The sequence below is a fragment of the Coregonus lavaretus genome (genome assembly GCF_964263955.1).
Source record: "Coregonus lavaretus genome assembly, chromosome: 22".
Taxonomy (NCBI): Eukaryota; Metazoa; Chordata; class Actinopteri; order Salmoniformes; family Salmonidae; genus Coregonus; species Coregonus lavaretus.
The window spans coordinates 25,353,590-25,367,497 of NC_140009.1; the positions used below are offsets into that span (position 1 = coordinate 25,353,590).

At 40.8% G+C, this 13,908-nt stretch overlaps 1 protein-coding gene and 1 pseudogene across 2 annotated transcripts in view; both read right to left on the reverse strand.

Moving 5' to 3' along the window:
- Positions 1–1,253: 1,253 nt before the first annotated feature.
- LOC311149896 (zinc-alpha-2-glycoprotein-like) lies at positions 1,254–9,160 on the reverse strand (annotated as a pseudogene). Its single transcript, XR_014615674.1, has 8 exons — positions 8,985–9,160; positions 8,649–8,903; positions 5,720–5,995; positions 5,265–5,555; positions 5,008–5,061; positions 3,079–3,153; positions 1,420–1,467; positions 1,254–1,303 (listed from the first exon to the last, which is right to left on the reverse strand). The product of XR_014615674.1 is annotated as a zinc-alpha-2-glycoprotein-like (transcript).
- Positions 9,161–9,716: 556 nt separating this feature from the next.
- LOC311150145 (ankyrin repeat and SAM domain-containing protein 1A-like) overlaps positions 9,717–13,908 on the reverse strand; it is a gene marked incomplete at its 3' end in the record, with an annotated part of 115,094 nt that continues 110,902 nt past the window's right edge. The window contains exon 25 of the mRNA XM_084187442.1: positions 9,717–11,608. Coding sequence (XP_084043568.1) covers positions 11,605–11,608 — 4 coding nt within the window. The remainder of the gene's footprint in view (positions 11,609–13,908) is intronic.

The window sequence follows — 13,908 nt, forward strand, 5'->3', positions numbered from 1 at the left end:
CTTTTTTCCCTCACTGTATATATATATATAATAAAATATGTTGTGTATACAATATTGAATAAAAGGGGACTTATTTGAGGTGTTTTATTGACACACGTCTTGTGTTGACATGGTGCACCCTGCTGTTCCAGAATAGCATGTATTTCCACACACACGCACGCACACACACACACACACACACACAAACATGCACACAGAGAGGCTTGGAGAATAGCAGGAATGCTGTTCTGGAGAGAGATGAAGGGCTGATGGGAAATCATTACCCATACACTCTCTGTCAGAGGGAGGAGAGCAACACATTCTCAGTAATGACTTTTTGAATTCACTCTAGTACTTACCTATGGGCATATAACTAGTAGATAAACCTTTCGGAGTGACATGAGACAGTTGTGTAGTACAGTCCTTCTCTTGTCCTATTTTCAGGTCAATGATTAACCAAAATAACACAGGCATAATCCCTATAAATTAGTGGTGGCTTAATCCTCCTTGGTGGTTTTAGGATACTTAGGTCAGTGATACACGATCTACCTTCTGCCACATACTCAGCGAGAGCATACAGTGATTCAAATTGGATGGGGGGAGTTGAGCCTTATTGTCAATTTGCACCTCCATCAATTATGGATTATTCTGAACAATTTCAGATGAAAAAGCATGGATTGATTCATTGAATTTATTTGACAATTTAAGAAATACATATTATACAGCTAGTACATGTACTATTATTTACATTTTACAGTATAAAATATAACACAATAAAATTATATATTATTTCTCATTGGACTTATTTCCATTGTGGTCATTTTTCGATAATTGCCAGACATGGCAAGACTGGCAATACACTACAGGTAATAGTCTACAGTTACAGATATCAGACTTTTAATGATTCCTACAGTCCTCATTTGAAAGTGCATGGTGCAATACAATGGATGGACTTACTTGTTTTATATTGTATTTGATTTGTCTTATGAAATTGTATATGCAGAGCTCCCATGTAAAAGAGACCCAGTTTAAATAAAGGTAAAATAAAAAAATATAAAAACTTGTATGTTGATGAAATCATACTGTATAACATTCAGCTACACAGTTCAGGCTATCTCTGTGCCATTAACCATATTAGTGAGTTACCCTGGACATCACTGGAGTGCAAAGCTTGCTTGTTGATTAGTTCTGGATTTGTTCATTTCACTTTTGAAATAGGTGACCATCATCCACTTCCTTTCATCTTCAGCAGAAATGGTATGAGTACAGTAGTATCAATAATCTGTTGATTCTGTCTCTAAAGATTAGTTGATCTGTTCTGTCTCTGGAGGAGAATGGTTAACACGTTACGATATGAGTAGTATTGGACAGGAATTATTGAGTACAAGCCATAATGATATGGTATAGAGACAAATAAAAAATTAATTTAAACATACTTACCAGTATCTTTGGCAGCAGAGTATATATGTCCAGAAAATGGAGGAAAGCCTAGAAAAACACATTGACACAGGTAGGTCACCAATGGGACATGTCCTATCTTATTAGGATCCCCGTTAGGTGAGGTCTAGAGCTTAGGGAATGATTTGTATCAAATACAATGCTCTTGGTTTTAGAGATGTTCAGGACCAGTTTATTACTGGCCACCCATTCCAAAACTTACTGCAACTCCTTGTTAACGGTTTCAGTGACTTAATTAGCTGTGGTTGCTGACATGTATATTTTTACATTTAAATTTTTAGTCATTTAGCAGACACTCTTATCCAGAGCGACTTACAGGAGCAATTAGGGTTAAGTGCCTTGCTCAAGGGCACATCGGCAGACTTTTCACCTAGTCGCCTCGGGGATTAGAACCAGCGACCTTTCGGTTACTGGCACAACGCTCTTAACCACTAAGCATACATGGACACACAGGCTTTGTTTAATGCCAGTGGCAGGTCATTGGTAAAAATAGAAAAGAGTAGAGGACCTAGAGAGCTGCCCTGCGGTACACCACACCCTACATGTTTGACATTAGAGAGGCTTAAGTTAAAGAAAACCCTCTGAGTTCTATTAGATAGATAGCTCTTAATCCAAGATATGGCAGAGGTTGAAAAGCCAAAAAACATGGTCCATAATATCAAAGGCTGCACTGAAATCTAACAGTTTATTTATTATTATTATTATCCATTTCTTTCAACCAATCATCAGTCATTTGTGTCAGTGCAATACATGTTGACTTCCCTTTTCTATAAGCATGCTGAAAGTCTGTTGTCAATTTGTTTACAGAGAAACAGCATTGTATTTGGTCAAACACAATTTTTTCCAACAGTTTGCTAAGAGCTGGCAACAAGCTGTTAGGTCTGCTGTTAGAACCGGTAAAGGCCGCTTTACCGCTCTTGGGTAGTGGAATGACTTTGGCTTCCCTCCAGGCCTGAGGACAAACCTTCCTCTATACTCAGATTAAAATATGATAGATAGGAGTGGTCATAGAGTCATCTACCATCCTCAGTAGCTTTCTATCGAAGTTGTCAATGCCAGGAGGTTGTCATTATTGATCGATAACAAATTTTCCACCTCTCCCACACTAACTTTACAAAATTCAAACTTACAAAGCTTTTCTTACATTATTTGTTTTTTAATGCATGAATAAGATGGCTCACTGTTCGTTGTTGGCATTTCCTACCAAAATTTGCCCACTTTGCCAAAATTATTGGCAACATAAAATGGTTTTGTGATAAGCCATCTGGATTCAATGAAAGATTGAGTTGAATTTGTCTGTCTGCCCATAATTTCATTTAAAGTACTCCAAAAACAATTTATTCTTTTTGTTGAGTTTAGTCACATAATTTCTTAATTTGCAGTAAGTCAGATGTGCAGCCAGACTTATTAGACACTCCTTTTGCCCCATCTCTTTCAACCATACAGTTTTTCAATTCTTCATCAATCCATGGATGATATGTCCATGTAAGACCATTCTCCACCTCAAGAGGGCAGCCTTATTTAATCAGTTATTGCATTAGTTCAACCAATGAAATCCATCACTCCAAATACAGAAGTTATCAGCATCAAAACACTTTCTGCATCTGTAGCCACGATTCTCTTCTTCTAACCCCAACTCACCTGTGTGTTTCCACTTCCACATGCCAAAAACAAGGCCCCCAATCAGAATTAACACAACTGCCATCACCAGGACAACTGGACAGTGGCGGCTCCTGAAAAAATTCTCAGGAGGGGCAATTTTTCTGATGATTTAGGTGACCTACACACGTGCACGAGTCCGTGCACGCGATTCCAGATATCTTTACCTCTGAATAAACTGCCTTTATTATACCATATCCACCCTGTCCAAAGTCTCTACTTGGTCTCAGTTCTCCAGTAAACTTGTGATTATCAACAGTACACAACGGTAACAAACAATTGGGGGAACTCACGGGGCAGATAGTAACCACTTAAAAGGAAGCGATTCCCAAACCTTCCATAACAAAGCCATCACCTACAGAGAGATGAACTTGGAGAAGAGTCCCCTAAGTAAGCTTGTCCTGGGCCTCTGTTCACAAACACAAACAGACCCCACACAGCCCCAGGACAACAACAACAACAACAACAACAACACAATTAGACCCAACCAAATCATGAGAAAACAAAAAGAGAATTACTTGACACATTGGAAAGAACAAACAAAAAAACAGAGCAAACTAGAATGCTATTTGGCCCTAAACAGAGAGTACACAGTGGCAGAATACCTGACCACTGTGACTGACCCAAACTTAATGAAAGCTTTGACTATGTACAGACTCAGTGACCATAGCCTTGCTATTGAGAAAGGCCGCCGTAGGCAGACCTGGCTCTCAAGAGAAGACAGGCTATGTGCACACTGCCCACAAAATGAGGTGGAAACTGAGCTGCACTTCCTAACCTCCTGCCAAATGTATGACCATATTAGAGACACATATTTCCCTCAGATTACAGCGATCCACAAAGAATTCGAAAACAAACCCAATTTTGATAAACTCCCTTATCTACTGGGTGAAAAACCACAGTGTGCCATCACAGCTGCAAGATTTGTGACCTGTTGCCACAAGAAAAGGGCAACCAGTGAAGAACAAACACCATTGTAAATACAACCCATATTTATGTTTATTTATTTTCCCATTTGTACTTTAACTATTTGCACATTGTAACAACACTGTATATATACATAATATGACATTTGAAATGTCTTTATTCTTTTGAAACTTCTGAGTGTAATGTTTACTGTTAATATTTATTGTTTATTTCACTTTTGTTTACTATCTACTTCCCTTGCTTTGGCAATGTTAACACACGTTTCCCATGCCAATAAAGCCCTTAAATTGAATTGAATTGATAGTAAGGTCGCAATGACACAGAAAGCAGTTCAATGTCGGGGTACAGAGTCGCTCTCTTACCAGGATCGCGGTCCGCTCTGACCAGGGTGAAGGTGGCCGGCTCCACTTCTCTGTCCGGGACTCATCCAGCCAAGTCTCCCAGCTGTATTGGGATTCAGCTGCCAGCAGCGTTTTCATTATTTAGTCCGTTCGTAGCGGGTATGTACACGATCAACAAGATCAGTCCAAAACCAACCACTGGAAATCCATGGTTGGCAGAATGTTTGTAAACTAAGTCTACAAATTAAAAACATAAAATAACGCCGCACTGCAGGTCGCAACAGAGACGCTTCTAGCCGCCATTGTCTTAGTTACGTTCAACGTTACGTCACGTATGACGAAAGCGCGTAAGTGCAAGCCCACAGACACCCATAGAGAATGTATTGAAAGCTTTGAAATGTGAAAAAAATAGATTTTACATGACAGGCTATGAGAGACTTCTGGGCGATTTTCAACTTGACTGAAATCGCCCCAAAAACGGGCGGGGCCATTTGAAGCACGACTTTAGCCTGATTTGACATTTAGTGGCTGGCAGATCAGACGTGAACACTGATAACTGCTGTTGCCGTGATATAATTGATTAGAAAAAAAATCCCTTCCTTTTCCCGTTTGGCAGTGCGTCGCCCATATCGCCCTATTGAACAAGCCGTCCCTGCAACTGGAAGGATGAAGGCGCTATCTGGGCCAGTATCAGGATCTGTCAATGAAAACAAACACAAGATTATCATTACATTATATTGTAAAAATGATGTATACATGACAGTATTACATGACTAATATTTATTATTGGAACAACTTTGTAATTTGTTATCTCTAACAGAGGTGGACCATAGTGTTTGCTAAAAAGCACATAATCTGATGATACTGTATGTCAGAGCATCCCTTGACTCCTAGTCTTACCCCAACTGACATCAAGCTTGTTGTCCATACTGAGGTGAGTGGCAGTGCAGGTGTAGTGGTGTCTCTCTCTCAGCTCCTGGACACTGATTGTCAGACTCTTTCTCAGCTGGTACGTCCTGTCTCCATTTGGCAGCGATTGCCCCCCTGTGAGCTCATGCTCTGCCACAGGCTGGCCGTCTCTCAGCAGGGTGAGGTTGATGTGGCGGGGGTAGAAACCAAAGGCCAGGCAGGTGATCTTGGACCCTTCAGAATCTGTGCTTTCTTTTTAAATGAGTCTTACTCTAGGATGCACTGAGGAGGAGGAAATGTGTATCAATGGATCAACTGTAGATTTGCTCCAGTTGTATTCCTGATGCTTTTTACACATGGTATAATAATGGCATAACAATAATATTTGGTTCTATTGTTTATGCATTGGCATGACTCTATTTATTTTTATAGTCCACAAAGCCTACCTTTTCTCATGACAAGTTTCTCCTCTTTCTTCAGGTAGTCCTTTAATGATTTAATGCAAATAGGGAGATAAACCTTGTCAAGACCCATTTGAACGTAATGTGTCCTTTGTTGATTAAACTCAAGTTCTGGCCACTTAGGATGGTAATTGTACTGCAGTTTGTTGAAATTGAGAACACCTCCATCAACTCCATTGAACGCTTCCTTTATCATGAGTTGGCCTTGCTTTTCATTGCCCATCAATTCACAACCAACAAGTCTCTGATGAACAAATATTCCTGTAATAATTTAAAAGCAAAGAACCAATATTTTCGATAATAATGACAAAAAACAATTTTAAAACATGAGCTGTCCAGCTTATTTAACACTTAGCAGAGAGAGGTCAATTGAGCCATTTATTACATTTACCATAACTGTGGTAAGGGAATTATAGTATTCACTTTATTATATATATATATATATATATATATATATATATATATATATATACTACCAGTCAAAAGTTTGGACACACCTACTCATTCAATAATTTTTCTTTATTTTTACATTGTAGAATAATAGTGAAGACATCAAAACTGAAATAACGCACATGGAATCATGTAGTAAACAAAAAAGTGTTAAACAAATCAAAATATATTTTATATTTGAGATTCTTCAAATAGCCACCCTTTGCATTGATGACAGCTTTGCACAATCTTGGCATTCTCTCAACCAGCTTCACCTGGAATGCTTTTCCAACAGTCTTGAAGGAGTTCCCACATATGCTGAGCACTTGTTGGCTGCTTTTCCCTCACTCTGCGGTCCAACTCATTTCAAACCATCTCAATTGGGTTGAGGTTGGGGGATTGTGATGCAGCACTCCATCACTCTCCTTCTTGGTAAAATAGCCCTTACATTGTCCTGTTGAAAAATAAATGATAGTCCCACTAAGCCCAAACCAGAAGGGATGGCGTATCGCTGCAGAATGATGTGGTAGCCATGCTGGTTAAGTGTGCCTTGAATTCTAAATAAATCACAGACAGTGTCACCAGAAAAGCACCACACAACATAACACCTCCTCCTCCATGCTTTACGGTGGGAAATACACATGCAGAGATCATCCATTCACCCACACCGCGTCTCACAAAGACACGGCGGTTGGAACCAAAAATCTCCAATTTGGACTAATTTCCACCGGTCTAATGTCCATTGCTCGTGTTTCTTGGCCCAAGTAGGTCTCTTCTTCTTATTGGTGTCCTTTATTCATGGTTTCTTTGCAGCAATTCGACCATGAAGGCCTGATTCACACAGTCCCCTCTGAACGGTTGATGTTGAGATGTGTCTGTTACTTGAACTCTGTGAAGCATTTATTTGGGCAGTAATTTCTGAGGCTGGTAACTCAAATGAACTTATCCTCTGCAGCAGAGGTAACTCTGGGTCTTCCTTTCCTGTGGCGGTCCTCATGAGAGCCAGTTTCATCATAGCACTTGATGGTTTTTGTGACTGCACTTGAAGAAACATGTCTTAAAGTAATGATGGACTGTCATTTATCTTTGCTTATTTGAGCTGTTCTTGCCATAATATGGACTTGGTCTTTTACCAAATAGGGCTATCTTCTGTATACCCCCCCCCCCCCCCACCTTGTCACAACACAACTGATTGGCTCAAACGCAGTAAGAAGCACACCTGTTAATTGAAATGCATTCCAGGTGACTACCTCATGAAGCTGGTTGAGAGAATGCCAAGCGTGTGCAAAGCTGTCATCAAGGCAAACGGTGGCTATTTGAAGAATCTCAAATCTCAAATATATTTAGATTTGGTTAACACTTTTTTGGTTACTACATGATTCCATGTGTTATTTCATAGTTTTGATGTCTTCACTATTATTCTACAATGTAGAAAATAGTAAAAATAAAGAAAAACCCTTGAATGAGTAGGTGTGTCCAAACTTTTGACTGGTACTGTATGTATGTATACACTTCAAGATCTTGGGCATCCATGGAAACCGATATATTTCATTCTGACACCATAGTTAAAATCTGTTTGGTTATCTAGATTTTAGATAATGGGGGTGGCTGAATTTACACTGGCTCAATTTACCCTGTTCTCCCCATATTTATGGTCACAGAATAGAGAGTGTGGGGATCTAGATGTGATGACTAGCTTAGAAAGAATGCATTAATGATTAAACATAAAAGGTTTGTACTGTACTGATATAAATTGTTTCACATAACAAGCTGTGATTCATGTGAGGAACGTTAGGGGGTAGGATGAGATAAGACTTGTATTTCTCACAGACACGAACACTGCCTCTTTGTGATCTGTGAACCGTCCAAGGACGTGTACTGCAAAAAGGTGCTGACTCTACAGGTTGTGATGATAACAACTTATGCCTGGCAACAGTGTGCAACGGTGGAGCGCCAAGGAGCTGGGACCAGCCTGTGCGCCAACGGATAGGCTGAGTAAGTCTAAACCACGCTCAGTCTCTACTCTGATTGGCCAGCAGGGAGCAGGAACTATCTCTGTCTGAGTATTTTAAGAAGAACTCATAACAATGGCTTAGTTCTCTGAGTGCCCTGCGTGGTATTTCAGTGGACCCGTATTTACGAACATCATATTTACCATTGAAGTGGTTTGCATTAATTAAAATACTAGTCTATTTTAGAAGACGTGTATTGACCTCTTTTGTTCCTAATACCAGATTTGAATTGACGCAACTTAACAAGAGAGATATGGATCCACTCTTTTCCTGTTACTTCCTCATTCTACCAATAATTTAAATTGCAATGTGTGGCCAATGCATAGCATGAATCTAATCTCTATCTAATGCTCTTTGAGTGCCCCTTTATGTCCATTTATCGAACCCCACAATATTACTGTCCATTTAGGGGAACCGTTATGGCTCCGGCTTGTCGGAATCTGAGAAACATCTGTTTATTACAGTTTGCTCACCTGTTGTGGAGTTAAAGCGGTGCTGTAAGAGGGACGACCGCTTCCTCATGCTGAGGTACATGTCCCAAGACACACCCTGAGCTACTCCTTCGTACTCATCTGTGTTCCCATCGGTCCTAGAGATAAATCTCCAGGAATTGGAGTCATAGTATCCCACCTGAATATCATCCAGCATCCACAAAACACAGAATTCAGGAAACTCTGTCTCTCCAAGTATGTGTGACGCTAACGCCCACAGAGAGTGGGAACCTTTACCTGTGAGGTGAGAGATCAATTAGTAATTCTCAGCAAGACTACATTCCAACAATCCACTTATGAAAAAGCAATAGACCTTACCTGCATTAACAGTTGTAAGATATATGAGAAATAACGTGTAGGTGTAAAGCTTCATTTCAAAATACTCCAGTTTCCATACAGCAGGTGTAGACGACCATGAAGCTCTGTAATCCTGTAAACTGATTGCGTACTTTCTTTAGCTGTGTCTTGAAAAATACCGGCACGCTCGTTTTGCATCCCAGTGCGCCGGATGTGTGAAGATTTCACTTAAGAACCAATAGATGGTCTAAAATGTGCAAGCTCTGCCCACTCAGGGCACCGGGCAATACAAAACTAACGCCTACCCGTTCTCAGAAAGTCACAGGTTTGCCTTTTCCCGTCACACACAAGCTCTTACATGTTTATTGACACCCGATAAGCACGGGACATTTCAGCTTTTATAGTTACACATTAAAAGTGTAAAGCAATAAAATGAAACATTTTTATACAAATGTAGTTAGATTTTATGTTATTGACTATCCTGGCCTTCAGTAAACATTAACCACTAAAGTCCAAAGGGGAATTCAGTTTGGTAATTGTCTGAATACCAACTTGATTGTGTCAGTAGATGCAACACCAAGCCTGTCAGGTAACCATGCTAAGACGTGATCATGTTGGTTCATCATACTATCATCATTACCTTTTCTCTGTCTTGTTGTGACTACACAAATGTAAGCCTACAGTACCAAGAATAGTATGAAATTCTTCATGGCTGAATGATTGTCAAGCACACACAAAAAAAGACCAGAGGAATCTGGTTAATAATGTCTTCATTTATTAGTTGTACAATTATGGAAAATAATAGTCATAAAAAAGGACTGGAAGCCCAAGATTATTTACAATCTTTTTTCTTTGTTTCCGTAGTGAGGTCCCTCTGAGTTCTTTCTCTCAGTCTGTTTTCAATCGTAGGGTATCATGATATGTTGCACTTTATAAGACAGTCCTTTTTCTCTTTTCGACAAATGTGGCAAAACAATTACATTCGTACATACATACATATATATAGATATCTATAAAAGCAAAATCATTCAAGTATCAAAATACAGATTGCTAGAGATTAATTTACAATCCAATATCATTGTTCTCATCATCATCATAGTCTTCATCAATATCATCAGAATAGTCCCATTGTACTACCCATGATCCTTATGTGCAAACGAGGAGACAGGATCAGGTTGATGGCTGCAGGTGCTCACATCAACCAGCTAAAGACAGCTGTATCATATAGAGTGAGTACCATATAGCTAGTTTATGTACCCACAGAGGCTCAACACTCCAGCTGACCACAGAGTACCCAAAACAGTCAACGTACCAGGAGAGATACCATATGGGGAGAAAACGCTGTGTACCATATTGTACCTACAATCTTACATGACTGGTTTTCTGGATTGACTAGTTTAAAATAAAACAGAAATAGAATCAGGGGGAATAAAAGGCCATCAGTACCTCCTAACAGGTCCTATAGTTTCCAGTATCAGAACAGTTAAAACATACAAAAAGACAATCCCCGTTTTTTAAAAGTTGCTGTAGTGTCAGTTGAACGGCCCTCCAAACTTCATCCATGTCAGATAATTCCTCCTGTACACTATTTCATTAATTATCACGGTTCTGTGTGTTATGAATGAGAAAATGAAGATAACAAAGAGCTGCTTTGATGTAACTGACCCGGTGCTTGAACGGAGGGACAGGAGAAAGCCTGTGAACTGCTGTATCTCTCATTGTAATTATTCTGCCCAATCGTACCCTAGTGAGTAAAGCATACCGAGGACAACTTTAATGTATTCCTTTATCTAAATCTGTCTCCCATTTCCCATTGAGATATCCAGGTAGATCTCGATCTACTTGTCTGCTCAAAAAACTATTTTTATGTTGATTACCACTGTCTGTACCTTTATAAAATTCCCTGTCAGAGTAAACATTAGCTTAGCGTAGCCCTCAGTGAAGACACATGTATGTGTATGGGAAAGGCCCCTCTGAGGGAGAGTTGTGTGAGGGATCGCTCTAGAGAGGCATCTATCTTCACCTCTCATGGAATGGATACACGTCACAAAATGTCAGGGAAAAACAACAACTGGGAACATGACACTCTCGTACCCCCATTGATAGAATACACTGTCTGAACAGCATTCACTGGCCTGTCAAGGATAAACATGTTTTCATTTGTAACAAAAACAGAAAAGGAGGGACGTTGAAGTCGAGTGCTTCACATTGAAAGAGAGATGCCTACCAAACAAACACCCACCTTTCAATCTCTGGATAACTGACCAAGCTTTGACATATGGAGTCCATTTTCCAGCGTAAGTAAGTGGATGCAGTGAGGATATTGGTTGTTTGGGCCTACTGCCTGGGGGCTGACTTCCTGTCTGTTTGATACAGAGCTACAGCGCTGACCCCTGGAGCTGAACACCTCTCTCAGTGGAGGTGAGAAGGAGTGGAGCATGAGGAGAGGGCCAGGGGTGTCAGAGAGGAGGTAGGGCCTTCCTGGTGTATGCAAGCACAGTCCCCAGTGTTACTGGTAGGAAGGGTGCATGGAAAGTGGCCTTTCTCCTGGTTCCAAAAAAGCATCCTGCCCAACAACACAACCCCATGGGTATGGGTCACCCCTGACCTCTCACTCTGGCTGGGTGTCTGGTCATGGTAGTCAGCTACATGGAAGGGAGACACACACCAACACAGCACTGGGGTTAAAATAATGTAAAAACATGACTGAGCCAACTGAAAACAAAATCAAAATAACTGATTTTTCTAGATAATGATTAACTTCCGCTTCCATGTTAGCACTGAATATCGACTGAGGCAGGGTGAATAGTAAAACAAACAGACAGGCATTAATGACAACATGATGAACATAAAGAAGGTACTGTATGAGTAGGAAAAGTCAAGTCCCTTATTCCACTGATTAGTTGAACAGAGTGGGTTGATTGGATCTTGGCACTACTTGGAATATGGCGATGACTTTGAAATTTAGATCGATGCAAACAGTGATATGATTTCAAATGAGAACACTGAATGCACTATCCCTAAAGTATTAGCAACATTATGTAATGCTGTACTTTTAATCTGCATATATATCAGCCTCTTTTTAACCACATTTACATAAGTATTCAGACCCTTTACTCAGTACTTTGTTGAAGTACCTTTGGCAGCGATTACCGCCTTGAGGGTTCTTGGGTATGACACTACAAGCTTGGCACACCTTTACTTGGGGAGTTTCTCCCATTCTTCTCCGCAGATCCTCTCAAGCTCTGTCAGGTTGGATGGGGAGCGTCGCTGCACAGCTATTTTCAGGTAAATTACCAAGTAAAACATTTTTAAAATCTAAAGCAAAGCAAATAAATCCAAACATAATTTCTGCACCCATCACACTACAATGTCAACCCAGTTTACAGAATCCAACAAAGACCACAACATACTCAAGGACATTCAGAGACTTGTCACAAAGCCACTCCTGCATTGTCTTGGCTGTGTGCTTAGGGTCGTTGTCCTGTTGGAAGATGATCTTTCGCCCCAGTCTGAGGTCCTGAGCGCTCTGGAGCAGGTTTTCATCAAAGATCTCTCTGTACTTTGCTCCGTTCATCTTTTCTTCGATCCTAACTAGTCGCCCAGTCCCTGCCGCTGAAAAACATCCCCACAGCATGATGCTGCCACCACCATGCTTCACCATAGGGATGGTGCCAGGTTTCCTCCAGATGTGACGCTTGGCATTCAGGCCAAAGAGTTCAGTCTTGGTTTCATCAGACCAGAGAATCTTGTTTCTCATGGTCAGAGTCTTTAGGTGCCTTCTGGCAAACTCCAAGCAGGCTGTCATGCCTTTTCCTGAGGAGTGGCTTTTGTCTGGCCACTCCACCATAAAGGCCTGATTGGTGGAGTGCTGCAGAGATGGTTGTCCTTCTGGAAGGTTCTCCCATCTCCACAGAGGATCTCTGGAGCTCTGTCAGAGCGACCATCGGGTTCTTGGTCACCTCCCTGACCAAGGCCCTTCCCCCCGCGATTGCTTAGTTTGGCCGGGCGGCCAGCTCTAGGTAGAGTCTTGGCGGTTCCAAACTTCTTCCATTTAAGAATGATAGAGGCCACTGTTCTTGGGGACCTTCAATGCTGCAGACATTTTTTGGTACCCTTCCCCAGATCTGGGCCTCAACACAATCCTGTCTCGGAGCTCTGCGGACAATTCCTTCGACCTCATGGCTTGGTTTTTGCTCTGGCATGCACTGTCAACTGTGGGACCTTATATAGACAGGTGTGTGCCTTTCCAAATCATGTCCAATCAATGGAATTTCCCACAGGTGGACTCCAATCAAGTTGTAGAAACATTTCAAGGATGATCAATGGAAACAGGACGAACCTGAGCTCAATGTCGAGTCTCATAGCAAAGGGTCTGAATACTTATGTAAATAAGGTATTTCTGTTTTTGATTTTTAATACATTTGCAAAAATGTCTAAAAACCTGTTTTCGCTTTGTCATTATGGGTTATTGTGTGTAGATTGATGAGGAAATGTTTTTATTTAATCCATTTTAGAAGAAGGCTGTAATTTAACAAAATGTGGAAAAAGGGAAGGGGTCCTATCTATCCCCCAGTAGAGATCTCCTATCACAGTGCTGGACCCTAGCCTACTTTGGCAGTATGACACAGAGGGCCAGTTTCCTGGACTCAGATTAAGTCCGGGGAAACCTACACAAAGAGCGTAAATAAGTCAGGCTTATTCCAGGGTTGTCTTCCATCCCCTTGCAGAGAAACAGCCAATGTTCCTACTAATGTGCATAGAACTACAACAATGGAACAGGGAGTCTCTCACAGATGAATCTTCTGGAAACAATGTTCATCCAGGTAGTTGATCCTTGGCTGTAGAGAATCATATATATTTTTCTGAGCACTGGAGTCAGGAGTTTAAAGTTCCGAAAACAAGGAGGGGGAAAGTTTGTCAACAGTGCCTCACAGTGGCCGTC